Below are 27,845 nucleotides of genomic sequence, written 5' to 3'. Positions count from 1 at the left end.
GCCCTCAAGGCAATTTTCCTTGTTTGAAGCATGATTTGAGGGGTTGGCTACACACACCAACGCACGGGAATACTATCTTGGGAAAATGTTTCTGCTATGTCGATCCCAATCAGCAGCAGTGAAAAGCCGTATTAATTTTTACCGACGGAGGGGTAAATGAGCGCTAAATTGGATATAGAAAACTGCGCTAGTATGGCCCTCGTATTGACTATCTATCGATGAGGTTAATACTCTCGTCAGCAGTCGATCGTTGAAAGCTACTTGATCCTCATTGCTTGATACCGAAATTGTCACCAATGTATGTACTAGCATTACGCCATACATGCTGAAAGCAATTAATCAGGGTACCTACTATGAATATGTTATACCGACTAGCAGGTCTTCGAGTAGGCAGGCCTGAAGAGGACTGAGAGGCGGATATTCTCCACCACGATGTCTAAGCTGCAGCCACTTTGGGGGCCAAATTGCCTGTGCAGGAAAGCCCACGGGGCAGAACGAGGATACTTTTGTACTCAAATGAGCCTGCAACGATCGCTTTGTGCACTGAGATCCTCCAGCCCTACGACTCTGCAAGTATGCGGATGCCCTCATGGACCTTGCTTACTGGGTACAGACAACTGTAGTGTTGTAATTTCCTGTGTGACTGTCTGTTGAAAAGAAAATAGAAATTGAATAAGATCAAATTAATTTAAATTAATTTAATAAATTTAATAAAATAACAATAATAGGAGAAAAGAAAAAAAATCTTATGTTAGAAAATTGGCATTCCCACATCATTTCCCCCCTTTCCCCCCTCCCAGCGACCAGGATGGTAGATTTCCGCCGAAAGATAAGACGTTAAGCTGAGTTGACCTCGCTTGAAGGCACAGGCGATGTAAGTCTGGACTCCACACCCCTGGTCTAGCGCGCGAAACGAGGCGTATTGCTTTAATGCCTTGAGAAAGCGATCGTGGTACTGGGTGTGTCCACGGCGACGTTGCAGAAACTCCACCAGACCCACGGCAATCGCATGATCACTCTGCCCGTAGTGGCGTACAGGAATGTATACCTTCGTTTCCGGCTGTTGATTGCCAAGCTTAATATCAAAATTATAGAGCACTCCCGATGTCTCATGGGATTTCGACGGTAGCTCCTGGCTACATGGAAAATCGGAAGGGAGACCAAGAACAAGAGACCACAGCTCGTGCAGTTCTTCCAGTGCGCAATTGTCCCACGAAGACACCATTCCACCTGCGGTCAGCGTGTCTCTGACACTTGCAAAGGAGGTCGAAGAACTCCGAAAGTAAATTTTTAATTTCGATGCGGATGGGTCGACACAGTCGACAGCCACGCCAATAATATGTGCTGGAGTGCCAATGTCTTCCTGATGTTGGAGGAAACCCTGCAGCGGAGGATAAGCCGACAAATCGGAGAACTGTGGTAGCGTTCGAACGGCGTCGTTGAGAACCGCCAGCCGTGACTGATGGGTCTGTTCCGCTTTTACCGGGACCAGATACATTTTGCACATCTTACGACCGTCTCGTCCGAGGTCGAAACCAATGAAAACAGAGGAGGGGCTGGACCCATAATTTTCGGCCGCTACTTTGGCGGAAGTGTCTTGATAGAAAGCACGGGCGAAGTGGGCGAACCACCTCCAATCGGCGGCGGGCAGATGGCGCCGGAGGTGATCGACATATGCCATCGGGGCTTGATGGTTGTATGGATCCCTTTCCGTTCCTGCCAGAGGGCCGATTGGCTCAAAACTATATCGGATGGTTGGCCGCTCCCCATCCCAACTCCAACTGTATTCCAGTGGAGAATAATCATCTGTCATAAAGCTTTTCCATCGAGGCGCCTGGCCTTGGATGGGGCGTGAACCTAAGACGGGTGCCACGCTCTGAGAGACGAAATTGAGGTGTTCTTGTAGCGCGGCAGGGTCATATCTAGCGCCTCCCATGAGCGTTTTCAGTGCAGTTCCCACGGCATTCTCCCAAAACTGCGAATCAAGATAAGACTCGTCGGCAAAGCATGTTGTGTCCTTTGGTGCGGTGGCAATTGCCGTAGAAATGTGATTTTTCTGACATGAAATTAGTGGTTTGTCTCGAGTATGTCGGGGAACGGAAAGAGTTGTCTGATATACCAGAACGACGGAGGGACTCAACTGACGACGAAGTTGAAACGGCCTGGTTGAGCCGGAGGCGATGATTCCTCTTCCCCCTATAACAGGTGCCATAGTTGATCTAAGTATCCCAGAAAATGGGGACAGGTTTAGAAATATAAATAGGGAGACCCAAGCCTCCCCAGTTACGTCCAGGATTTAAGCCCTGTTCATATTCCCCTTCACAACATCGATGCTATTGGGTACACTGTTCAGATAGCGTCGGTCGTATTTCGCTTGAAAAAATGACGGCTGAAACGGGTTTTGTCCCCACTATGTTATCTCTCTCGCCAGAGAGGGCTTACTTGTGGGTATGGGCTGTGGGTGCTGGGGTTGTGGCGATATTCGTGCTCTACCTTCCACAATGGATTGCTCGTCGCAGATTCGCCTCCGCTCACGGTTGTCAAACACCACCACGGTATGCCCATCGGGACCCTTTCCTGGGCTTGGACTCCTTGCGAGATTCCATGCAGGCGAGGAAATCCGACCAATATTTTCGAAGAGAGCAGCAACTACACCAAGTCTATGGCAACACATTCAAGTCGCTGTTGTTAGGCAGCTGGATGGTGAATACAATTGAGCCAAAGAACCTGGAAGTTCTCTTTTCTACTAGATTTACCGATTACGAGGTTGGATTCCGGCGTAGGAACGCATTTGCGCCCTTGTTTGGCAAGAGCATTTTTCAAAGTGATGGAGCCCGTTGGCAAACATTACGATCGCAGCTACAACTATGCTTCTCGCGGGTGCAAACGTCGCAGCTGGAGCTCCTGGAGTGTCACAGTCAGCGTCTCCTGGCAGCCCTCCCTCCTGATCACCAGCACTTCGACCTGGCGCTGTTTCTCCATCGCTTTGCCGCCGATGTTTCGACAGATTTCCTTTTCGGAGAATCAATCAATTCTCTCGAGAACCCCCAGAACCTCGACGGCGGTGCCTTGAAAGCTTTCGCCGACACCCATAGCACCTGTGAGCTTCGATGGCTGCTGGGATCCATGTCATGGATCTGGCCCCAGCGTACATTTAGGAAAAATGTTCGCTTGACACACCGTTTCATCCAACGATACGTTGATGCGGCTTTGCGACGTGAAGCCACGGCACCAGGCAAGGACTCGGATCAGCCGAACGAGCAGCGGATTCTATTTATTGACCAACTTCGACAACGAACGCAAGATCCCACCGCCCTCCGGGATGAGCTGACGACATTATACTTTGCAGGGACAGACGCCCCTGCTGCCTTGCTTATCAACCTGTTCTTTGTGTTCTCCAAGAACCCGGATGTGTGGGATCGTGTACGCTCTGAGGTCCAGTCGCTGGGAGGAAAAGCCCCCGATCTCCAACAGCTCAAAGGCCTCCGATATGTGCAAGACTGCATTCGCGAATGTAAGATATTGATTTCCTCTTGTATCCCGATGGACTTATGGGGTCACTTGGCGATTAACTCTCTCTATCTAACTACTTAGGTCTTCGTCTTTATCCGCCTCAGCCCTCCAACTCCCGTGTTGCCATACGAGATACCATCCTCCCCACTGGCGGTGGTCCAGATGGAAGCTCGCCCGTGTTAGTCCCCAAAGGTATGATGGTTCATCTTTCAATCTATGCGCTTCACCATCGGAAGGACCTCTGGGGTGAGGATGCCGATGAGTTCCGCCCGGAGCGATGGTCGTACGAAAAGCAAACCTGGGTAAGAGACTTCGTATCCTGATAGCCTCTCTGCAATATTCTGACCTAAGCGTGTTACCATCGGAGTAGAAATATATCCCGTTTCTCGGGGGTCCCCGCAATTGTGTAGGCAGTAAGTTTCCCCCCTTTGTTCGATATCCACGCTCATCTTATGATCACGGGCTAACATGCTCCTGTTAGTGGACTTCGGTCTAAACGAAGTGGCGTATGCCGTGGTACGAATGGCGCAAAACTTCAAGCGTATCACCAGTGTTGATCCCGACCAATGGGTCGAAGGGTCTAGTATCGCGCTGGAGTCGAAAAATGGCGTGAAAGTGGTCCTGTGCAGGGATGCATAAATATCCCTCCTATAGAAATAAATAAAACAGCGAATCCGGACACGGCAATGTTGTACACATAACTAGGAATGATTATTGTCCATCAAGTGGTTGGCCCGATAGGGTGAATTTCACTCCACTATTGGCGCTAATGCGGCAGACATCCAGAGTTACCTGGCTTAGTGCTGACATTCCAAGCCCTAGTTCTCTCAGGCATTAATCGAAATATTTATTAAAAGCCTCCTCTTTATGATTTGGCCCCCACGTGCAATACAGAAAAGTACTGAAGATGCAAGAGGTATAAATGAACCTACGACGATCACTTGCCTATCCAAGCACTTCCGAGCGACACGATGCTACCATGCCAACTCATCCTTCCGCGCTGCAGGAGTTAAGGTACTTTTCGGTCCTGATCATCGGTTAGAGAGTTTCGGAGGAGTTTGGTCGCGCCTCTTGGCATCGACTGTAACTTTCTTGGTTTGCTTGTTACTGGTTTCCTTCTTGGTTTTATTTAGTTTATTTGGGTTTGCTTTTTGCCGTGCATGTTTTGCGAGGTAAGCTGTTGATTACACCATAGAGATTGAAATGGGAAAGTCGTTCGAGTTTCATACTTCACTGGTGCTGCAGCAATGGAGTTTGCTGAATGAATTACTTCGCGGTGCTGCCGGAGATTTGACCCTCAATGGCACCGGACTAGATATTCCTCATGTGGTGTATATTGCCAGGTAAAGAAATCCCGATTTCACCGTCCATTCTGCGTTGATATAATCTATCGCTAAAACCCTATAAGGTATGCAGGCAATGTGAGCATAGATCCGACGTCTTACGAATCAATCAATCAAAGCCATGGTGCCATTGCCAAGAGCCTTTCCAAAGGGGATGTTATCTACGGTATATTCCGTTCTACTTACTTGACACCCATGAAGAATAAATCCCTGACTATCTGATCTAGGAGTAAATACCGGATTCGGAGGCTCAGCAGATATACGCGCAAATGACGTCCTAGCCCTCCAGCGCGTCTTAACCCGCGAGCTGAGCTATGGGGTATTACCCCCGGGCGCGCGTGATCCTCGCTCTCCTTCTGATCGCCAGAAGCCCGCATATCACGCGTTCGATCTGAGTCTCGAACATGCAGCCGAATCTCAGCACCTGCCACTTCCCTGGGTGCGGGCTGCAGTCTTACTGCGTCTGAATTCGCTGGTCAAAGGCCATTCAGGCGTTCGACCCGTTATCGTAGATCGTTTACGGGATCTTCTTTTGAAGAATATCATCCCTATGGTTCCGATGCGGGGGAGTATCTCCGCTTCGGGGGATCTGAGTCCTATCGCTTATATTAGCGGTGTACTTCAGGGCAAGCCGACGATTCGAGTTTTCCGTCCAGGCATTGGACGGGATGTGTATGCTGACGAGGCTCTTGCGCAGGCGGGTGTGGAGCCAATATCCCTGACGGCAAAAGAAGGTCTCGCTATTGTCAATGGAACAGCAATGTCGGCGGCTTGCGCCACGCTCGTGCTGCATGATACACATCAGCTAGCCATGTTGGGACAAATACTGACAGCAATGACAGTGGAAGCACTGCTAGGCTCGCCGGAGAGCTTCGACCCCTTCTTCGCCGAGGTGCGTCCGCACCCAGGACAGATCGAGAGCTCACGGAACATTCGCGTGTTCCTGCGTGGCTCTCAACTCGCACTACAGAAGGATGGCAAGGATGGCTCGCTTCGCCAGGATCGATACTCGATTCGCACTGCGGCGCAATGGATGGGCCCCGTGCTGGAAGATTTGCTACTAGCCCATCAGCAAATCAGCATCGAATGCAACTCGGCCACGGATAACCCGCTCGTTAACGGCGACGGACAGTTCCTCCATGGAGGCAATTTCCAGGCCAAGGCCGTCACCTCTTCGATGGAGAAGAGCCGCCAGGCCGTACAGGCGATCGGCCGCATGCTCTTCACCCAGTGTCAGGAGATGATCAATCCCGCCACTAGCTGGGGTCTCCCCCCGAACTTGGTTGCAGACGAACCCAGTCAATCCGGCATTTTCAAGGCTATTGACATTTACATCTCGGCGTTGACTTCTGAGCTGGGATTCCTGGCTGGTCCGGTTAATCATGTGTACAATGCTGAGCTGGGCAACCAGTCGTTGAACTCGTTGGCTCTGATCTCCGGTCGATACACTGCTACGGCGGTGAAGGTCCTAACGGAGATTATCTCGGCGCATCTCCTCTCCGTATGCCAGGCTCTGGATCTTCGTGCCATGCAATTACAATTCCTAGAGGGAGTTAAGACCGAGTTCTTCGCCCGGGTTGTCTCAATGGTGGAGAAGCAAAGCCCAAGCGCCACAGACGCCAGTGAGAACCTACCGGCCACGCTATGGGCCCATCTTCAGAGAGGGCTAGAACAGACCGTCTCAATGGACAGCACAGATCGGTTCCCTCATATCGCCAAGACGATGCGCGTGCCCATTCTGGATTGTTTACCCTCTCAAAGTGTCGTTCTGGAAGAAATGCAGTCGTTCATCGACCAGCTCGGTCCCTGGCTCCACGAAGCATGGTGCACCAACCGGGACGCTTATCTGGTTCACGGTGATGCGAGCCCTGTGTTGGGCGATGGATCTAAGAAAATGTATCACTTCGTGCGGAAGACTCTCGGGGTGCCGATGTTGTGTACGAACAGGATCTTGACGCCCACTGTGGAGGCAATGGCTACCGGGCAGGTGGAAGAGGCGCCCACGGTGGGTGGATATACAAGTCTCATCTACCGGGCAATTCAACGGGGCGAATTTTTGCCAGTCATCCAGGAGCTGCTGGAGGAGTGTTTGACGAAGGAGGAGCTGGAGCGGTAGTTTCATATTATATGCTTCATGTAAACCGCGGTATATCACAGTAGAATTATATCATGTTCAGTCTAGAATAAATATAGACCATTTCCCAATCCAGATAAGAGTCGTAATATTTTATAGTATATATTATTATTTATCGCTATTATTCTTATTTCATCACAAAAGTCAGCATGAACCAATAATATCTTTCTCACCTTTTGTCGACAGAGTCACAGTGACACAATTAGTAGGGCAAACAAGTCACATGCCAAGATGGGAAGGGTAATAAACTCGAACAAAACAATACGGTATGAAAACAGGAGCTCCAAACATCCTGGCATACTCAAATCTACATCCCAGTCACATACTAACCGTCAAAGCTCCCGAGGTGTTACTTTGGCTTGGCACGTGCTGTGCTCACTTTTGTTCATGATTTATGCATACAACTACTTTATCCTCCCCTTCTTCTCCGCATGGCTGTTCTCTAAGTAGCTCTATTGTGCTTTAGCTCTCATCTTCTGCTATCACTAGGAAAGAAAGGATACCACCACCCAATTAAACCACCATGTCCTTCCCCTTCCAAATCATCGAACATGTCATCCCAGGCCAACATATCCGCGAATCCCCCCGTAGCATCAGAGGCCGCCAAGAGACGCCCGTACAAATCGCCATAAAACAATATGTCCCCAACGATGCCGACAGGCCAGACCCCATCCCCGACAATGCAATTACCATAATCGGGGTGCCCGGAAATGGGTCCCCCAAGGAAGTCTATGAGCCTCTATGGGAAGACCTCTATAACCAGCTGAAGAAGCTCTCTGTGCCGCTGCGTGGGATCTGGGTAGCGGATACGTCGAATCAAGGTGTTAGTTCTATCTTGAATGAAGATATTCAAGGTGATCAAAGTACGTTTTTGAACTTGTGTTCTGGTATTGAAGGAACATGCTAATTGGGTCGGTTTTTTTTTTTTAATAGCTAATTGGTATGATCATTCGCGCGATCTCCTACATATGGTTAATCACTTTCGGGAGGAAATGCCGAGGCCACTTATCGGTGTTGGTCATAGTATGGGTTGTGCTCAACTGTAAGTCAATTCGTTCTCCCGATGGAGTCAGTTATAGAATATTGTTAACTGACTATGATACAGGGTCAATCTCTCAATTATCCACCCGCGTCTACTATCAACCCTGGTCCTGATCGAACCAGTCATTCTGGAAGTAGCTTTCGGCGGCCCCAACCCAGCCATGATGGCCAGTCGCCGAAGGGACCTGTGGGAATCACCCGAGAAAGCCACTGCATCTCTTGCCAAAGGCCTAGCGAAATGGGATCCCCGAGCTCGAGACCGCTACTTCCGTCATGCACTCCGCCCGGTGCCCACCCGGCTCTATAACCCAGCTACAGACCCCAACGTGCCCCCCACAGCAGTAACACTAACAACAACCAAGCACCAAGAATCCTGGAACTTCTTCACCCCGAACCTCGAACGGGAGGAACTCGACCGACTTCTCTTACCAGACTGGGATGTCGAGAAAGAGCGACCGTATTTGTTTTCCCGTCCGGAGTGCTGGTCAGCGATGCGGAATCTGCCTTATGTCCGGCCAAGTGTGCTCTGGGTGTTTGGGGGACGGAGCTTTCTGTCTCTCCCAGATGCGCAGGAGTCGAAGATGCGGACTACGGGGACGGGGACGGGGGGAAGTGGTGGGGTGGCTAAAGGGATGGTTGAGAAGGCTGTGCTGCCGAAGGGTGGGCATACTCTTGTGTGTGAGCAGGTTGATTGGTGCGCTTCGAGGATTGCGGATTGGACGCAGCGGTGGTTTCGGGGTTGGTTGGAGGATGAGAAGTTTTGGGAAGAGTATCAGAACCGGGGTTCTGATAAGGAGGGAGTGAGGATGTCTGAGATGGCGTTTCAGATTGCACAGATGCCTGTTGGGACGAAGCGGGAGGAGAAGCCGAAGCCAAAGTTGTGATGTTGGTTAGCCAGACTATATTTTCCTTTAGTATTATGAAGGAAAAAAAGTAGCTCAGCACCTGAGAGATTCTACTAGTCCTTGTATCTTCCTACCAAGCATGAAAATACTCGTAAGACCCAAATATACTAGATATTTAGATGCTTTTCAACCGGTATGTTAGCTAGCTCGAAAGCTGAAATGTTTACGTATAGTTGTAATTCTAGGGAGAAAACTAGTAAAATCAAGATATAAATGCATTATCTAGCGTATGCAGTGAGATGAGAGCCGCACAGTATAAAATAAGCCGTGCTTAGTCTATGCATCGGAAAGACGCGTCCCCTAGCGGCGCAATTAGGGCAAGAAGGCTCTACTAGTGTGTTCAGAGACATGTCATTATGGATTTGGGCAATTGCCGCGTGCAAGTATTTCTTTTCTATGTCAAGAAATTATCGGGCAGCGCGTGTCGCAGATTGTATGCATCATATCAAGAGCCAAGCCATGAGGGTCACTCGCTTAGTCCATGAAGAGCAATAGCATGACTAAAATAGGATAGGCCATCTTTGAATTTTCAAACGGCCTTGAATAAATATAATTCCTTGATATTATGATATCTCTCTACCGGTCCTGGGGCGCCCCCTGGACCTGTAAGACATATTTATGACCACGTAAAATCCAATAATATCTTCCGATATTTCTCTCTATATAAGGCTTCGTGTACAGTTGTGATAGGCACCTACTGTTTTATAGGTATATTAGAAAGCCTAGAAGACTACACTCCCCTCCCGTCTTTCCTTAGTAGATTTACATCTTACCCCGGTCTATCATCTAGATCTTAGCTTAGTCCACTAGTGACTAGAGGATAGAGCGTTCTTCGACAGGCGCCTAGTGGTAGCTTATTGCGCCAGCCACAGGGTTTGAATCCACTGGCCCCAAGGCCCCCAATTAGTTCTTTTTACCCCAAGGCTCTACCAATGACGCTCTACGACTAAGCCCATCTGGCCGACCGGGATAAAGCTGTGGGACCACTAGTCGCGGGGATAAGACGGAGACAACCTTTAGCCAAGGTAAAATGGCCAATTGGTAAGCACTAGCTAACTTGTTTATCCGAGGGAGCGAATGGTGCAAGACCAACCCGTTGGAGTATTGGGCACTACCCCAGAATAATGCCTAGGAACTTGATGGAGACAAACCAAGGTGCCAGGAATATCCTTTTCGTGAGATACATAGATAGAATGTCTCCTCTGTCTTGGTGCTCCAATCCCAGTAAACAGATATGAAAAGCAAAATCATGGCAGACTCTGACTCTCAGCTTGCTCGCTTGGAGGCCTTCCTCCTGGGCCATCCCAGTATCAAGTACACAGCACCCTCGTCGCCTGAGTTCTCCACCGTGTGTAAGGTATGGAATCTGGCTCGTCTAGACACTCCACTTGCCGTCGTCCATCCTGAAAACGCAGAGGATGTGAGGGTACTGGTGCAATTCGCCAAGTCCCAGAGGATCCAATTCACCATCCGGGTAGGCGGTCACAATATGGAAGGCCGGGCTCTCGTAGATGGCGCCCTCGTAATCGATCTTCGGGCGCTTACGGGGGTCCAGATAGCCGAAGATCGCCAATCGGCTACAGTAGAGGGAGGAATCCTCCAGGGAGAGCTCGGCACAAAGCTGTGGGCCGAAGGACTCGCCACACCCACGGGGTCAATCCCGTGCGTTGGCTATGTTGGGTGGGCCATGTACGGAGGATATGGACCCTTCTCGTCACACTGGGGACTCGGGGTCGATCAGATTCTTGGTGCGACGATTGTGAATCATGATGGGGAGATTCTCCAGGCGGATGAGAAGCTCCTGAGGGGCATTCGTGGGGCGGGAGGTGTGTTCGGTGTGATTGTTGATCTGACTATAAAAGTGTATCCACTCAAGAGTGTAAGTGTTTATTTATCAATATCACTTGTGTGAAATGACAGGTGCTGAACCTCATCTAGTTTCTGGCCGGTGTAATTCTCTTTGGTTCCCGGGATATCAACAAAGCTTTTGCCAATTTTAACACTGGATACCAAAAGCTACTCCACAACGGCATCCCTAAGCAGCTCACCATCCAACAAGCAGTATTCAACGCGCCTCCTGGACGCGTCTTCGCTGTTCTCTTCGCCTGGAGCGGCGATGACACTGAAGAGGGCCAACACTGGAGCAACCAGATCGCAAGCTTGGCACCACTGTTCATGAGCACAGTCGGGGAGACTACAATCCCCGAATGGTTCACCGGAAATGCAGCCATGGTCCCGTCAAGTGTATATGGATCCAGTCGCACACTGAATCTGTACAGCGTCACACCTCAAGTCGCCGAGGCAATCGGACGCGGTCTAACCGCGCTACCGACTGATCCAGGCACCATGGTCTCCATACATCAGCTAAGAGGTCCCTCTGCAGAGCCGAAAGATAACTCTGTCTTTGCTACCAGAGAGCCACACTACATGCTCGAGATCGTTGGGTTCGCAGTGGTGGAGGACCGTAAGGGGGAGGCCGAGCAATGGGCATCTGACATTGAGGAGGCGATCTTGAAGACCGACGGTGGGAATATCCTTCCCACTACGTATATCTCTCTACATTCTGCTCCTGGGTGCGGGACTGACCCGCTGAGTCAGTTCTATGGCTCTCACGCCGAGGAAATTCTTTCGTTGAAGAAGGAATATGACCCCGAGGGCTTCTTCCATTGGACTGTACCTCAATTAGGATAACCGTTGCAATGGGATTCTCGCCCTGCATAGTGAGAAATGGCTGATACATTGCTAGGAATGGTGATGGGTGTTTCTTTAGAACAATAAACCGATAGTAAGTTCGTACGAGTGGTAGCAGCTTGTAACAGGGGCAAATACGAAGGGCCGGCTGCGATTCAAACTGCATGGGAAATTAGTGAAACCGTTTTTTTGTTGGGTTCCTTTTAAAATGATTGTCGGTTGAATGCTCACTGCCAGCCCCCGAGTGGCCCCAGAAAAGCGGCAGCATCCAGAGGAGGAAGGCTACAATAACTCCAAAAAGAACAGGCGCGGATACGTACATTTATATAGTTCATGGTTCTCGTCAACGTTTCTCTACTTAACGGTATATAAAAAAAGATTCAATCGTCGTAGCAAGCCATCTTAGATTTGGTATTCCTCAAGACCCATGCCCTTCCCGATTTTTCGTATAAGAGCTCGCTTCAAGAAGGCCTCGCGCGCCAACCCCCGCGTGTGCCGGGACCATGTTTCCACCCCGATCACACCTTTGACATGAGCGGTTTGTAGGGCGTAGATGGCCTGCTGGATACCGCGTTCCTCTGCGACCAAGTCGTAGAGTTGCTTGCCCACAACGGTTGGGGCGACGAGGACCTCATCAATCGGGGGAAGACCGGAGGGTACTGGATCCGAGCTCGACTGTGCAGCAGATGGCGATATGCGACTTTGCGCATCGGCAATGACGGCATCGGCGCGATGCAAGGACTGTTGCAGGATGGAGGTGTTGGACTGGAGGCTTGAATTGAGGGTATTTAAAGATGAGATCTCGCCTTGTAAGGTGGCGATCGCGGCGTGCAGAGAGTCCGACTGCGACAGTAGAGATCGTGCCGCGGATTCGGTTTGCGATACATTCGTCTGCAGGGTATCGGCCAATGCCTTCGACACAGCGTGTAACAGTGCATCCTTTTCTGGATTGGGGGGAATTGGTGGTGCAGGTCCGGAGGCGAATGATGGAAGCTCAACCTCAAAAGGGGAAGTCAGAAGGTCAGGAGTTTCGGCCCTGGGCTTCGTCGCCGGTTGGGTCGCTGAAGATGGTTGCTGCAAACCGTGATGAGGGACCTGTTGAGGCATTTGCAGCGGCGGTATCTGCTGGTATCCTCCATTTGCTTGGTGGTGTGTCGGGCGATGCGGAGAAACTTGCTGAGGGATGCCATAGGGTGGCTGTTGCTGAGGCCCACGGGGAAACTGCTGCGGCATTGCGCCAGGCGGTGCTCGGTTGTCACCTTGGGAAGGTAGGGGGCCTTGTGCATAGGCTGGTATGGCGTGTGGCATGGCGTGCTGCCGCGGAGGATGCCGATGTGTTGGGGTTGGGCCTTCCATGATGCCACCTTGTTCTGGTGGATACTGTGATGGCCGATCTGAAGGGGTGCTAGTACTCGCATGGGGTCGAGGTGGCCACCGAGGATCCTGTTGCTTTGGCGGCAGCGGAGGAAGAGGTGACGAAGAGTTATGCTGCGCCGCAGGAATCTGTTGCCGTTGTTCAGCGGAGGCGGCTTGTCCAGGTTTGGGAGGCGGCGGAGGTGGCACCTGAGCTGCCGGCGCTGGCGAAGGCACACTCTGGTTCAGTGGTGAGCGAGACACGGATAATCCGAGTTCTGCTGGGAGTGGAGGTAGAGGAGGTGGTGTTTGAGTTGTCTCGGGTTGTTGTTGTGGGCGTGGTGGTAGCTGTTGTTGCTTGTATCGGACCGGTGGTTCCTTTGCAAAAACCTCACGTAGTATAGATACGAGATCGACGAGAGTTGATCTCTAATCGGAGTATCCTATCAGCAAACATACTTGCTAAGTTTTGCGGATCAACGAACCTCCCAGGCCTCTGCCCAGTGTGCCAAGTAATGATGATACACTCTTCCCTCCAACGTCACATGTTGGCCAACTCGAACAGCCATATCCTGGGTTGGGGTCACATAAACAATCGGCGGCTCTCGAGGGTAAGTATTGGGGACCCATAATGATATGGGAAACTTGTACACCGTGCCGCGAAATGTGACGGGGACCGTGCCAGTGAGTTGCAGGAGGAGGGCCGAGAACCCATTTTCGTATGCTGAACACAATTAATAACCGACCATATACACCAGGTGACCGGGGATATCACGGACTGTAGACTTCGGTTCGTGGAGACAGGGAAGGATACTGAGCAAGCACGGAGGCCACATCATGGTAGGTGCGATTGGGGTCCTGATACGTCTGTCGGGGATCGTAATGATCCTGCGCTGGGTCAGTACCTTGCATTGAAAGATAAGAGAAAGGCAATGGAATCTACCCGAATCAATACACTGTATAACCAGTTCAGCGTCCTCTGCGGCACAGCAGCCATGTCGAAGGAGCTGATAGACGAAGTGCATGGCGTGCTATCAAGTTGTGTCATTAAGGTGGGAAGGTGGAAACTCCGCAGGTCGCATTCCCCGCATGGTTCTTGGCATGAAATGAATGACTGGCAGAATGCACCCCCCGTGACATTAATTATTAAATAGATAAATTAAAGTATTTAGAGTTATTAGGACGCCATGTATTTATGAACCTCAAAAAAATGTCACAATAACGTATTACAGTACTTCACCTATGCTAGTACTAAATGATGGACCGCTGAAGCGAAGATAGTATGAATACAAAGACAATCGGCAGATTTCCTTCGACCCTCAGGGCTCAATGTCCAGAACACGACCTCCATAGCACCTTCATCCGATCGACTCTAGAGCTTCTGGCAACTATGAACCGACACATCGTGCGCCACAGAGATGCCCTGCCCATGTTCTGGATCATGCTGTTTTCTGGCAGCGCTCTGATCCGCATAGCAGACCGTGCTCGACTTGTTACTTGGGTAGGTCATGGCGACGGCGGTGTCCGTAGATGATGCCTGGTTGCTCCTCGTGCCGTTTGAGTCGGTGAGACGATTCCACAAGGCTCCACGAGACGGGAAATCCTCGGTGGAGGATGAGCGAGTAAGGGAAACGCCCGCCCAGATGGATGATAGCGGAAGAGAGATGGTGACCAGGGTCAAAATGTTCGAATTGAGTTCGGGCACCGAGACCACATATTGAAGAATCGAAAGCACCGCTACATCGATTAGCTCTCACACGCGGGTCATCCCGATACAGATGCAAAGGACATACCTGGAATGGTCAAGGTCTGGCAACCCATAACAAATACTACCTTCATCGGTCCAAAGTCCCTCACACCCAGTCTCCTTCGCTGACGGATAGCAAATCCAAGCTTAGTAACGAAGATACTGCAAAAGAAGCAAATACTAATAGTGATCACAATATTCGTAGCGCTTTCCAGCCAAGAAAGTGACAAGGGGTTATCAGTGTCGACAATTGTCTTGCAGTTTTCAACCATGTATCCCAGGCGAAATCCAACCGGAATCAGGGCAACCAAGATCGACACGCAGAGGAGTGCGGTTCGATACCGGCGGCGGAGATTGGCACAGACGACTTGGACCTGGACCACAAGCGATGTCTCGATGCAGACCACGAGAAGAGATGTAAGAATGACCCCTAGGATCGAGTTGGCGTACGCGGAAGTGGGTACCCCAGAATAATCACCGGAGAAAAACTGGTAAGCTTTCACGAAATCGGTCGTGAAGTAGATCATGTGGCAGAGGAGCCGACCCATATTGAGCAGCAAAGCACCGCCGTTGAGGAAAAAGACCGAAGAAGCACGCTTGTCAGATCTAGTCAGAAGTAAAAGGACGATGAAAATAATGACCGAAGCACCAAACTGAGCCCCATAGTTGATGCAGATCTGGATACAGTACTGGTAGAAGTCATCCAACGTCATCACGGGTACTTGAAACGGGGTCCCGTCCGCCGCGTGGAAGGTGAGGTTCTGCGAGTATGGATCGAACTTGGAGCCCATGATGATAACCGTCGTGAGAGGCTCGCAGGAGCTGAAGAATGTATAGAACAGTTGCGACCGGTTGCGGATTGGTAGGTAAAGAAGAATATCCCGTGGGATGTTGTGAGGAGCGTCATATATGAGGCACTGAGAGACAAGTAATCGAATCTGCTTGAAGCTACGTTAGAAGAACAACACGTCCAGCTCCTGTATAGGGACTGGAACATGATGGGAGCGACGGTATTGTTCCTCCACGTCGATCGTATTGGTCGCTAGAACAGACCGGATGTTGCACCGTCCATGCAACACGTGAAACAGACAATATCTATACGGCTGAACAGAGACAGAGGGCACAATACTATCTGTCCGGCGTAGTGGAGCTTGTTCTAGACAATGGGTTAGTCATGACGTTGTGAATATATCAGACTAGGCAGTAGCCGAGCTCACAGTCGGCGCCGTTAAGACAGACAATACGAAGAGAACAATATCAAGGCGGGAACCAGCAGTTAAAGATTGGATGGTGGCCCACAACGCGCTTCCGGTTCCATGGAAGCTTTTTAAGTTCCGGACTATCCTTTTTCTTCACAGCATCCTGGACATTTATCCATTATTTGCTGTCGATCATTCCAGTGCTGGAATGTGATTGGATTCCGAGCTATCCGGCTTCAGGGTTTCATGTCATTTTCTTTTGTCGTCCTTGCATGGTGCCAGAAACGAGGAAACGGGTGACTCTACAGGAGAGCTGTCAGCAATTTCATTATTTTAAAACACCATAGGTAATTTGGTTCTCTTTGGGGCTGGCCCCTTACCGTTTGGCTTGCATGCATTGTATAGCCGAAGAGACTGGTTTGTAGTCATTTGGGTATAATGTACCACCTGAGTAACACTGAGACAATATGTTTGCGGAGACTGGTCGACGTTTGCTATTTTTGGAGGAACCAAGCGGTGTCACAACAGATTATTCACATGGTGTGTCCTGCCGTCAACTCCGTGGCTGAGGACCCTGGTGAGATACCATTCGAGGATCGAGCTGTGTGACGCATTCTTTTGAAACTGGACTGAGAAGAGAAAGCGTGGTGATGCGGCAAATACGATGTCGATCTTAGCAAACATCAAGTCCGGGATGGCATGTGAATAGTGTTGTATGCCTGCCCAGGACTGGGTAGCATTCCAGGTATGCCAGGGGAGGGTCGCATGGATACTAATAGGCAGCGCCGGGTACAAAAGGTGCATAGTAGTAGATGGAAAATCGATCTGAGCTTCCCAGACCCGTGACCACAAAGCAGCAAGGGGTTCCTAAAGATGCATTAAAGATATATGTCACAAATTCTATTTGTTTAAGCTACATTCAAGTTCAGGGGTTGCCTCGGGCTTTTTGCGTTTCAGCTTTCATGGCCCAGTCTAGCTAACGATTCCGTAAGGAATTCATTAGCATTCATTAGATCCGTACTACCATATACAACTCTCCGCCTGGGGGCGCCTTGAGACGCAGTTCCCCGGCCGGCCCCGGCGCCGTCGCTGCCGGGCTGTCCGCTGGTCTGACGGACCCAATCCTGCAGGTTTCCATATTCATCCATGCTGCCACCTCCGACGGTGAAAACAATCGCTTCGTTGAAGGCCTGGCGGCGTTGACCAAAGCTGGCGCCGGTTCCTGGGCCGGGAGCCCCAGAACTAGCGGGCGACTGGGCATTGCGGGAAGCAGAAGCGGGGGGCATGGCACCACGCGCGTTAGCGCTGCGAGGGTCGAAGTAGAGGTAGCTTTCGGTTTTGGCAATGGCGGAGCTGGAGGCGGAGGCTGGGTCCATAAGTGACTCGGTAATCTTGGTCAAGGTCAAGTCTTTGTTTGCAGGGAGGAAATTTTTGACACCCGAAATCAAAGAGTCGAAGTTGGCACCTAGCGCACCAGATGTGATGCGATCTGTCAGGCGATTGGAGAGTGATGAAAAGCCACGGAACAGATCGGAGGATTGTTGCTGCGGTGCGGCCGTGGTCATCATGGTCATGCGAGTCACTTCGCGAACTTGTTTGACGTAGGCAATGGGACTGACATCCTGGACGCCTACACGGGTGAGAGCTTCCTCGAACTGACTCATGTCCGCACGGTTTAATTCGGTCTCGGTACTTAAGAACCAGATCAGGAAGAGCCGAAGCTTGTCCGTCGGCTCGCTCCCCTTTGCCGGGTCATTGATCAGTTCTAGGATCTGCGCCTTAGATTGCTTCGTGATGTTTTCTTCAAGCTCGAAAAAGTTGTCGAGCTGGCGGTCTTTAATGCCTTGAAGAAGTGCAGTTGCAATGTTCATATGCATGTCCAGAATAGATTTGCGTTCCCGCAACTCCGGAAGTAGAGTAATGGCAGCTTTCAGGTGCTGCGCAGAGCTGCTGGTGTCGTTCTGGAGATCCTCGATGGATGACGCGCCAGTCTTTTTTGTGATTTCGTTCGCGTCCTCCTTGTATTTCGTTAGCTCAGCGTCGATGTCCTCGGCCACCTGTGGAAATGGAGCTCCGGCATTACGCTTCCAAAAGAAGTCGTTGCTGTTCAAGTCATACGCTTTCTTGGTCACCTTGCCAGGGTTTGCCTCATCGTTCGTCTCGATTGTAATCCGGTTGAGGCGCATCTGAAGGACATCTTGCACCAACGACTGGTACGTCCACGAGTGAGAAAGCATCGGAACCAAGTCCACATTACGGTCAACAATGACCAGCACAGGTCGGGATGAGGGAACCCCAGGAGTAGATTTCTTGTTGGTTGAGAAAAGATTGTCCTTCGAATTAAGGATATGATCGCGGAGTTTGCGATCGAGTTTTGTGGCTATGAGCTCTGCTGCTCCGCCTTTAGGGCATCGGATGATAGGGATCGCCCCTGTTTGTTTCCCAATCAGTTACTAACGAACGAGTACATCATCTGGCCACACATACCCATAGTGACGCTAACACTGAATAGGCCGCTGACAATCTTATCGATGATTGCGTCTAGATCCTCATCGCTTGTCTGCGCACTATTTATCTTCCAGTAGGCATCATGCCCTAGACCCAAGCTAAAAAGGTCTGGTTCGGCGACTATGAAGTTGAGATATTGGTCATAGACTTGCGCAATATGCTCCGATGTTCCTGTTGTCGCTATTTGAGAAGCAAAATCTTCGAGCAGGGGCCGAGGCACGGAGGATAGGAAGTTCACATAGGCTGGTGTATAGAGTCCGCGAGCCAAGTCATTGGTGATCATTTCAAGGTTGGCCTGGGTAGGTTCGACAAGATAGACGACGGGGACGTCGGGTATAGGGTATCGATTGGAATTGATGTTTCTTAGCACAAGTTGTTAGCCTCCCATGTTAAACAGTCGATATAACACACGCGCGTACAGGTGAATAGTAACGCCCCATGTCCGAAGGTCATTAACCCGGAGTACGCTACTAATAACGTCCCGTCCCATACTATCGAACACCAGGACTTTCCAGATTGGGTCGCCATCCTCGTTCAAAATGGGGGTCGAGATGAGGCCTTGTGCGGAGGTCTCATGATGACTCTCTTCGGTCTGCGGATCGTGGTTTAGGTTGAGGATCTTCTGAATGGAAACTGAACAGTTGTTATCATCAGTATGCGCCCACCACTCAGAAATGTGCAAACGAGGAAACCAGATACCTACCGACCTGACGGTCGCGAAGAGACATTGAGTGCGACGCCATAGTAAAGTAGGATAGTCTGCACCCAGGACGATATTCACAGCAATTACTTGTATTAAACGAGAATCATGACACATAAAGAAGCTGACAGAACCCAAGCAGGCAGAACAATATTAGTTGATCAGTCCAGACCGAGCTGTTGAGGCACAATTCAGTTGTTATTACCCACTCATAACCAACGATCCAGAACACACCCTCTTTCTCTCCACTTGGCATCCCGTGAGAGAAGCTCCCGCCTGATGGAAGCTGACGTAATTAGGCTAGTCCCGATGAGGTTAAACTAGCCTCTTCATAAGGTACAGATTGCCCCCCCTTTCATAATAAAGAAAACGTAGACCACCCCTGCGGCCTCGGACTGCAGAATCACGTGTGCCAACGCTAGACTGAACAGGCGTAGCGTGGCTAGCCAAGGCTCCAAAGGCAAAGTCGCCCAACCGAGCTGGGCTTTTCCAAGTCTCACCACCACCATCACCTACCTATCCATCCCCCCCCCCCTTCCCTTCCACCCTTCTCGTAAAGCGAATGACTATGCTGCTTAATTACAGTCCAGAGTACTTGTTTGTATGAGAGCCTTTTCTTTTCATCTTCTAAGACATATTTAAGAGAAGAAAAGGTCGACAAGAACAGGTTGTACAGGCTGGATTGTCATCTGCGAAAACAGTGCAGAGAGTGACAAGGCGGCAAGGAAATTGAAAAGCAAAGATAAAAAGGAATCTGGAAAAAAGGAACGGGGTTGAAAAGGAAAGACAAGACAAAATCTATCTTACGTCTACTATACGGAGTACTTGGTCGGTGTATTCGAAGGGTTGACCTACTTGGTGCAGCAAGAGCGGTTCTTTTCCTAAAAAAAAAAAGAAAGGGTGCAAAGATTGGGCGCGCAACACAACGTTGAACGCGACTTGCGCGGCATACCGTCACTAAGATATCCCCCAGGCAAGCAGGCAAAATAACTGTTCTTTTTATTTTATTTTTTTCTCTCTTTGTCTTTTTGGCACGGTCAGAAAGAAAAGGAAAAGGAAAAATAAAAAAAAACCCCCTACAAGGACAAGGCCTTAGAACTTGCCAAATCCCCTTAACATTTGCAAAGCGGAGGTCAGTTTGCCACTGTCCGGATCATACATTCATTTATTACACACGCATTTGCTTCAACTTTGCTACAACTTGCGAGAAATTCGGTTTTGCCTTCGCTTACCGCTTTCCCTACTCAGCGAATCAGCATATTCCAGCGCTGACAGAATTCGGATTGGACCAGTGAGACCTTATATTCACTGTTCCAACGTTTTATCACGAGGCTCTGTCCAATAGAACGACTTAGATTGGCGACTCCACTTGCAGGCTTCCCACCAACTGAAGACCGGCGGGCGTCCCAGACCTTTCCTAATTTGGACTATCACGCACGTGGATGCATGTGACTTATACCTACCAATTTGGGTTGTTTTCCTTCTAGTACTTTGACCAAATAATTCTGCGACAACATCCCAAGAAATCAACCTCGGGTAGCACAGAACTGAATGAACGGCAGCATGGAGCAGTCGCCGCCGCAAAACTTGATGCGCGGTCTGCCTCATGCGCCAGTAGACCCGGGCTCATTGCCGCCGGAATACTGGGAGTCACTATATGCGAACCCGGAACCCCCACATCAGCATGCGCATCCTCCACAACAACAGCTCCAGCAATCGCAACAACCACAGCAGCCACCACCAATGGGTATAAACTGGGATTCTCCAGTGTTCGCTCAAACACCTCAGCAACGCGGTTCTTTACCACTTCAACAGGAGCAAGGTCATGGCTTGTATCCTTCATCCACTGCTCAATCTTGGCGAGCCAATCCTTTGCATCCTCAACAGATCATGCCGTCCACCCCACAAGGATTCGCGATGCCTGTACAATATCGCCAAGTGCCCCAGTACTCACAGGGCCAAGTTCCCTTTGAGTCCCAGTCGCTCAATGCGTCGGATAACCCGTCTTATCAGCCGTATTCGTTTCCTCGAAACTACTACCCTGCTCAGCACATCTCGTTGCCCGACACCTTTTCTCAAACGCCAACACCCCAAGCTTCTCAACCTCAGCCGTCTCAATCAGCTCCTTATCAGTCTAATACGGCCCAAACCCCGATAGTTTCATACACTCTCCCCACAGGGTTCTCGGAGGAGACTTCGGTAGGACAGTCCGACACAAGGTTCGCTATATGAATGATGTAGCTAATGGATAACAGCATGGTCAAATGCAGTACACAAACGAATTCTCTGATTCGGCGCCAACTGTGCATGAGCATCAAACTATTAATCCCCAGTTTCTTAATACCCCTCAGCAAGCTAACAACCAGCATGCCTCCCTTAATAATTTCATTTACGTTAATCCACCAGGCTTCGAACGTCAGGATAGCCAAAGGTGAGTATCAAGTCCAAGAAGTCTAGTTTCCTAATGCCCACGGTTGCGTTTACTTACTATTTCTTTTAGGACATTCGACTACTTCCGGAACGACCTACAAATGCCGTCACTCCTGAACCGGCCCACTGCTAACGGCCCAGGTGTCCCGGGTACACAAGCTCCAGGCGTTGAAGTGGCCATACCAATGAATCGTACGTGTCTTGATCTAGCGCCTGTTTACTGCGTACTGACCCCATCAGGCCAGCAACAGCTCCTACCAAATACCTCGGCAAAACCAGGAAAGAAACAGACTACATTGAAAAAGGTAACCAAAAAGCCCGCGGCGAAAGCGTCGACGAAAAAGCCGGATGGGAGGTCCGCTTCTTCTGGATCCGAGACCGATACCTCTGACTCGGAACTGGAAATTGAGGCGCCAGAGGAGCAATTCCCCCTTTCGCTTGTTCGTCCCAATGAACCGGAAGCTGCTGCGCAATACGATGCCCTTCGAGCCGTGTGGTCGCCACGTAATAGGCGGCCTCATGCTGACAAAGTCAAAGGCGCGTTGGTTGCGTTCAAAGACGTTGTCAAAGCCGTGAGGGACACGTGGAAAGAGAAGTCACAAACGATGAAGATGGCGGAAAACAAGGGCGAAAACGATAAAGCGGCCCAGATCAAGAAGGATGTTGTCCTTCAGCGGCGCCTGATGGACGTGGTTATTAGCACCACTCTGGATCAAGGCCACCCCACGATCGTCGAGAAGTATGTCCTTTCTCTTTCATTATTCCTTTCTCTTAACAACTTGGCATATCGTTGTCATGGCCATAGAAGTCAGAAACGAATTGAGAGCCTCTCCCGCGTAATTTCCTTAGTGTGGACTTCAGCATATCTTCTTAAAAAGAATGCTTATAAGTAAGGGTGGAAACTACCTTGCACCCAAGGACAGTACATACCTAGTTACATGTCCTTAAACAACAAAGGAAGTAAAGGGAGAAGGTTCTGCTTAAAGAACAATTCCCTTTGGGCGATCCTAGGATGGCCGCATAATCACCTATCTGGAAGAGTCGCGAGGCTTGGACTCCAAGTGATAAAGATTGACCTGCCACACTAGCCCTCTTCCGAAGTCACCGTGTCATACCTTTTCCAGCCGATACAAGTTTTATGCCATGTGCAATGTCCGTTGGCTAACCCAATTCTTTAGGCTAGGAGAGCACCCCATGGCGGTGGCTGCCATGTATTCGTTCCTTCTCGATCGGCATCAGGCCTCTGACATCGATGGGGCATTCACCCTCAACCTACTCAGGGTAAGTTGACGCGATAGGTTGGCCTCGCCACATCACTAACTTATGTTCATCAGCTACTTGCTCGATTTGTGACAATGGATGAAGATGTGCTCCAAAAAACTAACGTTGCCAAATTACTGCCTCGGTTCGTGAAAAAGGGCGGACAAGTAGCTAAAGGCCTTGCGCAGAAGATTTTGGACAATGCTGCCACTTCCACTAAGAGAAAACAGGAGGGCAGTAAGGCAGCGCCCAAAGAGGCATCTCCCGGTGTGAATACCGTCCCCAATGTTGCGTTGGCCGACGGTCAGCGTACGGAGCTAGCAGGATCCAAACGGCCTCGAGATGCCGAGGCCAATGGCCAACCAGCCACAAAGCGAATGGTTGTTACGTCAAATCTCAAGGGTAACCAGAAGCCAACCAACGGCCCTGTGACTGTCCCCGCCAAGCGGCCCCAGGAAACCGGCCAAGAGGCCGTCAAGCCAGCAGCGGCAGCGACTTCACGCCCAAAAGCTAATATCATTGCCCCAAAGCCGACTAACCTATTCGGAAGTTTGTCGTCGGCGTCGAAGAGGCCAGGAACTTCAAATGCAGAAAGAGCGGCGGCCGCCGCGGCCGCAGCAAAGTCCAGGTAAGCAGATCTGTGTAGTTGATTGAACTTTATCCTTCGATGCTAACTTTGAGCAGCACATCGACCGAAAAGAAAGAGTCTCAACCCGCGCCTCCCAGGCCGACCTTCTCTTTTGGCGATATCATGGCAGATCTCAATAAGCAGAAAGAATCACCTCCATCTGAGCCAGCCGAGAACAAACCACCGGAGACGGAAGAGGAGCGAAAGATGCGACTCCGCAAAGAAGCCAGAAGAAAGCTGCGGGTCACGTGGAAGCCGGATGAGTCTCTGACTGAAGTGCGCTTGTTCACGCATGATCCGGACGAGGAACTTGGACCCGGGGACCATGCCCAGCGCGAGGCTGGTGATGTCAAGGGAGAGGGTAGTGTGCTTAAACTTCACAGAGACTTGGATGAGTACGACGAGGAAGAGGACGGCGGGGTGCGTGAAGAAAGTTTGCGGGATTACTATGAGCCTTCAGGTAAGCTCAGGGCCCAGACTCCCAAGAGAGATCCCACACTAACTCAGACAGAAATTGATTTTGCGGACATCACACCTGAGGACCGTTCTCGGAATAACATCAAACGCGCCGGCACTCAGCAGCCGACCAGTGCTGAGAAGGAAGCACAAGAGCACCGTGAAGCCACGACGCTTATGGTTTTCTATACCTCCGCTGCGGATGTCCCCCCGTCGCCAAAGGAGCCTCCCCCGCCTAGTGACGATGAGCCGGTGGCCGAAACAGTTGCCCTTGGAGAACTCCCAGATCACGTTAAGGTAAGCATCATCCTTTCATGTTCCCATTCCCTTTTGTAGATTCGACCTAACTGTATTGTGACAGGTTCGACAGGAGCGGTACTTTTCCGCTATCAATCCCCTGCCAACTCCAACTCCAACTCCAGCTCAACCTCAACCAAGCACACAATCCAACCAGTTTGACATTTCGAACCTGCTCAAAATCATACAAAATGCGCCTCAGCAGCAGTCAACACCTCCACCTCCACCTCCGCCCGTAACGCAGGCACCGATGTCAGATCTGGAGCGCACCGTTAGTATGTTCCGTCAACAACAGCCGCCACAACAGCCGCCACAACCTCCAGCCCAACCGTTCCAGATGCCTCGATTCCCTGCCACTACCCAGGCTCCTGCAACACAGGGCCTCGACTTCCAGAAAATCCTTGCTGTTCTCAATGCTCAGAAGCAGATGCAGCAGCCACCACCTGTCATTCCCCCTGTTCAACCGTCGCAGCCCGCTATTGCGCCGAACCTGGCTGCATTCATATCACAGTTTGCTGGGGCCAACCAACAATCTGGGCCGAACCCATCCCAAATGCCTGGTCAATTTGATGACCCCGAACGCAAACGCACGCGTGATGGTCCGGGCTTCGATGGTTCAGAGGATGACAGATATGGTTATTTCAAGCGGAACAAGCCGAATGGGCCCAATAAGAGTCATGTAAGTTGCCCAAGACCTCCATATCTGTTGATGGAAACCAGTTGCTAACCATATACGACAGCCCAAGGTTGGATTGGTTCCTTGTCGTTACTGGCCCGAAGGGAAATGCAGAAAAGGCAACGACTGCACCTTCCGTCACGATCCACTTAACTAATAATACTTCTCGTGCCTCAAACTCTTGATACCCCTATCCTTTCTTTTGTCGGCATTCCCTACAATAACGGACGTCTATATTGTCATGCTCTTTGTCTCTATATTCGTTTTTCTTTTCTCTCCGAATTGTTGCTAATGTATGTTGACACATAAATGTGCATAACGGGCGAGTTCACGGCGTTCTGCTTTGCTGGTGACGGTTTTTCCCTGGGTATTGGTCATCTCAGCGTTGTCTGTTGAAGCATTCTACCATGATAATGGAGTTCTGTCGTTTCCGGTGGGCTTATGCAATTCTGCACGGACAGAATTGGCACGGTTGGTGTTGCGTCTTCGGCGTGAGATTCATATTCTCTTCATGGAAAGGACGATTTATCATGCATGTACATTAGAGTGATGTCCGGGTGGACAGTCTTCTGATTTGTGACAAACGACGACCTCATCCAGCAGCTCTTTTATCAATTGAATTGTACTAGTTATCTTATCAGAATTGTAAACATACCTAATAACCCTAGCTTCGTGAACTATTGTGTATTTCATATGGAACTACCCTCTTGGCACTATGTGTACAATCCCGGTCCGTATTCTTTGCCTATGTGAATCTATATTTACATTGTTCTATTTTTTGTTTTGGGTTCAGAATTTGATATCATACGGTGTAGAGCAGTACTCTAGGTAAATATTGTTCTTCCAGTACTTTTGACCCCGTTACCGACCTTGTGGCTTAATTAAGTCAATTAGAGTTGCCTATTCTACTATTAATCATATTGTTTTTTAATATATCTTTGACTATAGATTATTTTGCACTTATAGCTAACTGTACTATATAACGAGTCTTGTATAAATTAAATTCCATAAACCATTGAATTTGATAAGTATGGCTCCCAATCCCAACCATCACACCTCTCCCCCAACATCACCGACCATTTCTACATCTCGTCCACCGTCCCTATAGATACAAGCAATACCAGCACTATATCTTAGCAAAACAAAACAGACCAGACCAGACCAGACCAAAATAAAATCAAGATAAGAAAAAACGAAAAGAAAAAGACGAACATACCTCCCCCTACCCCAAAACCCACTCAGATCTCCCACAGGCAGATTAACCGGAAACCCCGAAGCCTCAAACAATTGCAGGAGTAAATAGAACCCCAAAAGACTAGCTACGAACAGCGCAGCCCCGGCTCCCTATCCTTTTCTTTAGTGGGTTGGGAAGGGAGGAAAGAGGGACCAAAAAAAAAAAGAAAAACATACAACAATCAGACGATTCCCAATGATAGCAGCCCCGCCCGCTAGACGCCAATATGCGGCGGCTAGGCAGACGAAAACGACGATGAGGGCGGCAAAGATGAGGACATAGACTACGCTTGTGCGGGTGGCACAGATCATGTAGATGGTGACTAGGGTGGCCATTGAGATGAAGAGGAAGGCTTGATTTATTTGGGCTTTCTGTTAGACGGTGGGTCTGTCCTTGAGAGGGAAGGGAAAGAAAAAGGGTGTACCGTATGTATTGAGGAATTCGGGGTTGTGGAGGCCTTCCATTGTGTTCGTTGTTGAGGTGGAGTATGGGGCTGTTGATGGTTATTCTCGTTCTGAATGGGAGATGGAGGAGAAGATGTTGGTTTTACCGGCGGCATTGAAAGCTGGGGTTTGGGTGGCTCCGAAGGCGAACCAGAATCCTCCTGTGTGTGGATGAGGTCAGTGAATAGATAGTTAATAGGGGGTTGGGTTGGTGTTTCTTATAAATCTTGGAGACTATTACCGATAGTACCAAACACGACGCAGGGGAATGTATTTCCCAGGATAAACTCCAGGATACTAGTGATAACCAGCAACGTTCCGCCGAGGAAGATAATGGGTCCCCTGAAGTATGTTAGTCTGTTAGAGTATGCACGCTTGAATTCAGACGAATAGTCAATCCTACGTGAATGCAATCCCATTCCCACCAGCACCTCGCCAGGCCATCAAGCAACAGGATAGCGGCGTCGTGGTTACCACGAAACCACCCAGGGCCCTACAAGTCTCGTATGAGTATTCGAGATGAGTAGCAAGCAAAAGTAGATCGGTTACGCACAGTGGAGTAGGGTTTCCAAATGTTTTGGTTAACTCTGGCTGTCGATGCCTCAGTGGGGTGAGGTACAATTTCTCGAAATGCTCCGTTGACAGAGTGATCGAGGTCGGAACTGTTGTTAATGCTGGCATTGCTGTTCCTTCTCGGGGCGGAGATGCCCTGCTAGGATTGAGATCTGGTTCGCTGCCCGCTTTATGGTCGGCCATGGTTTTATACGTCGAGGACGGACTGAATTGAACAAGCAAAGGACAATAGTTAAGAACTGGGACCAGCCATTTGGAATAAGATTTAAACGTTGTAATCGCTGGTGGTACGTCTCAACATCGAGCTATAACACTGTCCTAATATAGATCAACGTAGTGCCATCCGGCCGAACGGAATGGAAAGCTTCGCATCAAACCGGGGCAGGTCAACCCCAGACCCCAGATCAGCGAGTCTATAATCCCCTTAAACTGATCAAATACCGATAGCCTTGCTGTCTAGCTCAACAAGCCTCTAGAGATTGGTTTATCGGTGGTCAATGGCTTCCTGGAGGATTCGTGATGATCCACAGCCAAGTGAGAGCCTCGTCCGGTTGAACGGAGGTGAAAAAAAGAGACTACCAACTACGAGATATAGGGTTTATAAATGATGCAGCTACCTTGCAGATAAGTCTAGATGCTTGCTATAGTGTTTTAACTTGTTTTACCACGTCATTGGAGCGAATCAAACAGACTTGAAGGCCAGAGACCTGCGGG

The 27,845-nt window shown here is 49.9% G+C and overlaps 11 protein-coding genes across 11 annotated transcripts; 5 read left to right on the top strand and 6 right to left on the bottom strand.

The window, feature by feature from the left end:
• Positions 1-708: 708 nt before the first annotated feature.
• Positions 709-2,331, bottom strand: BDV38DRAFT_120389 (tryptophan dimethylallyltransferase-domain-containing protein). The gene is made up of 2 exons (XM_032051115.1): positions 2,120-2,331; positions 709-2,056 (listed from the first exon to the last, which is right to left on the bottom strand). The coding sequence occupies exons 1-2, from the start codon at positions 2,210-2,212 to the stop codon at positions 752-754; spliced, it is 1,398 nt and encodes a 465-aa protein (XP_031912000.1). The 5' UTR covers positions 2,213-2,331; the 3' UTR covers positions 709-751.
• On the top strand, positions 2,120-4,434 carry BDV38DRAFT_120369 (cytochrome P450). Its single transcript, XM_032051114.1, has 4 exons — positions 2,120-3,514; positions 3,595-3,815; positions 3,884-3,926; positions 3,995-4,434. The coding sequence occupies exons 1-4, from the start codon at positions 2,383-2,385 to the stop codon at positions 4,150-4,152; spliced, it is 1,554 nt and encodes a 517-aa protein (XP_031911999.1). The 5' UTR covers positions 2,120-2,382; the 3' UTR covers positions 4,153-4,434.
• BDV38DRAFT_120364 (aromatic amino acid ammonia-lyase) lies at positions 4,180-7,058 on the top strand. Its single transcript, XM_032051113.1, has 3 exons — positions 4,180-4,856; positions 4,922-5,022; positions 5,084-7,058. The coding sequence occupies exons 1-3, from the start codon at positions 4,717-4,719 to the stop codon at positions 6,970-6,972; spliced, it is 2,130 nt and encodes a 709-aa protein (XP_031911998.1). The 5' UTR covers positions 4,180-4,716; the 3' UTR covers positions 6,973-7,058.
• Positions 7,059-7,425: 367 nt separating this feature from the next.
• On the top strand, positions 7,426-8,979 carry BDV38DRAFT_250743 (putative toxin biosynthesis protein). The gene is made up of 3 exons (XM_032054985.1): positions 7,426-7,853; positions 7,924-8,032; positions 8,096-8,979. Exons 1-3 carry the CDS (start codon positions 7,514-7,516, stop codon positions 8,913-8,915), a joined length of 1,269 nt encoding a protein of 422 aa, XP_031911997.1. The 5' UTR covers positions 7,426-7,513; the 3' UTR covers positions 8,916-8,979.
• Positions 8,980-9,599: 620 nt separating this feature from the next.
• On the top strand, positions 9,600-11,662 carry BDV38DRAFT_294185 (FAD-binding oxidoreductase). Its single transcript, XM_032062445.1, has 2 exons — positions 9,600-10,815; positions 10,875-11,662. Exons 1-2 carry the CDS (start codon positions 10,171-10,173, stop codon positions 11,625-11,627), a joined length of 1,398 nt encoding a protein of 465 aa, XP_031911996.1. The 5' UTR covers positions 9,600-10,170; the 3' UTR covers positions 11,628-11,662.
• A 174-nt stretch (positions 11,663-11,836) lies between these two features.
• BDV38DRAFT_250739 (putative endosomal sorting complex protein TSG101) lies at positions 11,837-14,017 on the bottom strand. Its single transcript, XM_032054984.1, has 4 exons — positions 13,924-14,017; positions 13,760-13,868; positions 13,466-13,704; positions 11,837-13,409 (listed from the first exon to the last, which is right to left on the bottom strand). The coding sequence occupies exons 1-4, from the start codon at positions 13,975-13,977 to the stop codon at positions 12,030-12,032; spliced, it is 1,782 nt and encodes a 593-aa protein (XP_031911995.1). The 5' UTR covers positions 13,978-14,017; the 3' UTR covers positions 11,837-12,029.
• Positions 14,018-14,196: 179 nt separating this feature from the next.
• On the bottom strand, positions 14,197-16,159 carry preB (alpha-factor pheromone receptor STE2). The gene is made up of 2 exons (XM_032051111.1): positions 14,774-16,159; positions 14,197-14,717 (listed from the first exon to the last, which is right to left on the bottom strand). The coding sequence occupies exons 1-2, from the start codon at positions 15,516-15,518 to the stop codon at positions 14,353-14,355; spliced, it is 1,110 nt and encodes a 369-aa protein (XP_031911994.1). The 5' UTR covers positions 15,519-16,159; the 3' UTR covers positions 14,197-14,352.
• Positions 16,160-19,360, bottom strand: sly1 (syntaxin-binding protein). Its single transcript, XM_032051110.1, has 6 exons — positions 19,340-19,360; positions 19,138-19,258; positions 18,854-19,067; positions 18,414-18,796; positions 16,307-18,357; positions 16,160-16,228 (listed from the first exon to the last, which is right to left on the bottom strand). The coding sequence occupies exons 2-5, from the start codon at positions 19,175-19,177 to the stop codon at positions 16,880-16,882; spliced, it is 2,115 nt and encodes a 704-aa protein (XP_031911993.1). The 5' UTR covers positions 19,178-19,258; positions 19,340-19,360; the 3' UTR covers positions 16,160-16,228; positions 16,307-16,879.
• Positions 19,361-19,440: 80 nt separating this feature from the next.
• Positions 19,441-19,709, bottom strand: BDV38DRAFT_250723 (uncharacterized protein). Its single transcript, XM_032054983.1, has one exon. The coding sequence runs from the start codon at positions 19,641-19,643 to the stop codon at positions 19,464-19,466; it is 180 nt and encodes a 59-aa protein (XP_031911992.1). The 5' UTR covers positions 19,644-19,709; the 3' UTR covers positions 19,441-19,463.
• A 455-nt stretch (positions 19,710-20,164) lies between these two features.
• Positions 20,165-25,224, top strand: BDV38DRAFT_120290 (uncharacterized protein). The gene is made up of 10 exons (XM_032051112.1): positions 20,165-21,333; positions 21,390-21,565; positions 21,635-21,756; positions 21,805-22,303; positions 22,743-22,845; positions 22,899-23,452; positions 23,509-23,912; positions 23,964-24,205; positions 24,270-24,884; positions 24,946-25,224. Exons 1-10 carry the CDS (start codon positions 20,686-20,688, stop codon positions 25,036-25,038), a joined length of 3,456 nt encoding a protein of 1,151 aa, XP_031911991.1. The 5' UTR covers positions 20,165-20,685; the 3' UTR covers positions 25,039-25,224.
• A 707-nt stretch (positions 25,225-25,931) lies between these two features.
• BDV38DRAFT_284405 (transcriptional activator of ethanol catabolism AlcS) lies at positions 25,932-27,314 on the bottom strand (the record flags this gene model as incomplete). Its single annotated transcript, XM_032060259.1, has 8 exons — positions 25,932-25,983; positions 26,098-26,225; positions 26,292-26,467; positions 26,540-26,608; positions 26,666-26,719; positions 26,800-26,900; positions 26,962-27,051; positions 27,112-27,314. The coding sequence occupies 8 exons, from the start codon at positions 27,312-27,314 to the stop codon at positions 25,932-25,934; spliced, it is 873 nt and encodes a 290-aa protein (XP_031911990.1).
• Positions 27,315-27,845: the final 531 nt, after the last annotated feature.

This window comes from Aspergillus pseudotamarii (assembly GCF_009193445.1).
Source record: "Aspergillus pseudotamarii strain CBS 117625 unplaced genomic scaffold BDV38scaffold_38, whole genome shotgun sequence".
NCBI classification, from domain to species: domain Eukaryota; kingdom Fungi; phylum Ascomycota; class Eurotiomycetes; order Eurotiales; family Aspergillaceae; genus Aspergillus; species Aspergillus pseudotamarii.
The sequence above is the reverse complement of the archived record's forward strand: the minus strand, read 5'-3'. Positions and strand labels throughout refer to the sequence as shown.

Excerpts from the sequence above, each read along its gene's own strand:
- BDV38DRAFT_120389 (XM_032051115.1), bottom strand. The coding sequence starts at position 2,212 with ATGGCACCTGTTATAGGGGGAAGAGGAATCATCGCCTCCGGCTCAACC. Across the intron at positions 2,057-2,119 it reads TGAGTCCCTCCGTCGTTCTG|AAAAATCACATTTCTACGGC; the intron begins GTATATCAGACA and ends ATTTCATGTCAG.
- BDV38DRAFT_120369 (XM_032051114.1), top strand. The coding sequence starts at position 2,383 with ATGACGGCTGAAACGGGTTTTGTCCCCACTATGTTATCTCTCTCGCCA. Across the intron at positions 3,515-3,594 it reads GCAAGACTGCATTCGCGAAT|GTCTTCGTCTTTATCCGCCT; the intron begins GTAAGATATTGA and ends CTAACTACTTAG. Across the intron at positions 3,816-3,883 it reads CGTACGAAAAGCAAACCTGG|AAATATATCCCGTTTCTCGG; the intron begins GTAAGAGACTTC and ends CCATCGGAGTAG.
- BDV38DRAFT_120364 (XM_032051113.1), top strand. The coding sequence starts at position 4,717 with ATGGGAAAGTCGTTCGAGTTTCATACTTCACTGGTGCTGCAGCAATGG. Across the intron at positions 4,857-4,921 it reads CATGTGGTGTATATTGCCAG|GTATGCAGGCAATGTGAGCA; the intron begins GTAAAGAAATCC and ends AAACCCTATAAG. Across the intron at positions 5,023-5,083 it reads CAAAGGGGATGTTATCTACG|GAGTAAATACCGGATTCGGA; the intron begins GTATATTCCGTT and ends TATCTGATCTAG.
- BDV38DRAFT_250743 (XM_032054985.1), top strand. The coding sequence starts at position 7,514 with ATGTCCTTCCCCTTCCAAATCATCGAACATGTCATCCCAGGCCAACAT. Across the intron at positions 7,854-7,923 it reads AGATATTCAAGGTGATCAAA|CTAATTGGTATGATCATTCG; the intron begins GTACGTTTTTGA and ends TTTTTTTAATAG. Across the intron at positions 8,033-8,095 it reads AGTATGGGTTGTGCTCAACT|GGTCAATCTCTCAATTATCC; the intron begins GTAAGTCAATTC and ends ACTATGATACAG.
- BDV38DRAFT_294185 (XM_032062445.1), top strand. The coding sequence starts at position 10,171 with ATGAAAAGCAAAATCATGGCAGACTCTGACTCTCAGCTTGCTCGCTTG. Across the intron at positions 10,816-10,874 it reads AAGTGTATCCACTCAAGAGT|TTTCTGGCCGGTGTAATTCT; the intron begins GTAAGTGTTTAT and ends AACCTCATCTAG.
- BDV38DRAFT_250739 (XM_032054984.1), bottom strand. The coding sequence starts at position 13,977 with ATGGCTGCTGTGCCGCAGAGGACGCTGAACTGGTTATACAGTGTATTG. Across the intron at positions 13,869-13,923 it reads TATACAGTGTATTGATTCGG|GATCATTACGATCCCCGACA; the intron begins GTAGATTCCATT and ends GACCCAGCGCAG. Across the intron at positions 13,705-13,759 it reads TCCACGAACCGAAGTCTACA|CATACGAAAATGGGTTCTCG; the intron begins GTCCGTGATATC and ends AATTGTGTTCAG.
- preB (XM_032051111.1), bottom strand. The coding sequence starts at position 15,518 with ATGGGCTCCAAGTTCGATCCATACTCGCAGAACCTCACCTTCCACGCG. Across the intron at positions 14,718-14,773 it reads CCAGACCTTGACCATTCCAG|CGGTGCTTTCGATTCTTCAA; the intron begins GTATGTCCTTTG and ends TAATCGATGTAG.
- sly1 (XM_032051110.1), bottom strand. The coding sequence starts at position 19,177 with ATGGCGTCGCACTCAATGTCTCTTCGCGACCGTCAGGTCG. Across the intron at positions 19,068-19,137 it reads TCTTCGCGACCGTCAGGTCG|TTTCCATTCAGAAGATCCTC; the intron begins GTAGGTATCTGG and ends ACAACTGTTCAG. Across the intron at positions 18,797-18,853 it reads TGGGGCGTTACTATTCACCT|AAACATCAATTCCAATCGAT; the intron begins GTACGCGCGTGT and ends ACTTGTGCTAAG.
- BDV38DRAFT_250723 (XM_032054983.1), bottom strand. The coding sequence starts at position 19,643 with ATGGTGGTGGTGAGACTTGGAAAAGCCCAGCTCGGTTGGGCGACTTTG.
- BDV38DRAFT_120290 (XM_032051112.1), top strand. The coding sequence starts at position 20,686 with ATGAACGGCAGCATGGAGCAGTCGCCGCCGCAAAACTTGATGCGCGGT. Across the intron at positions 21,334-21,389 it reads GGTTCTCGGAGGAGACTTCG|CATGGTCAAATGCAGTACAC; the intron begins GTAGGACAGTCC and ends AATGGATAACAG. Across the intron at positions 24,885-24,945 it reads ATGGGCCCAATAAGAGTCAT|CCCAAGGTTGGATTGGTTCC; the intron begins GTAAGTTGCCCA and ends CATATACGACAG.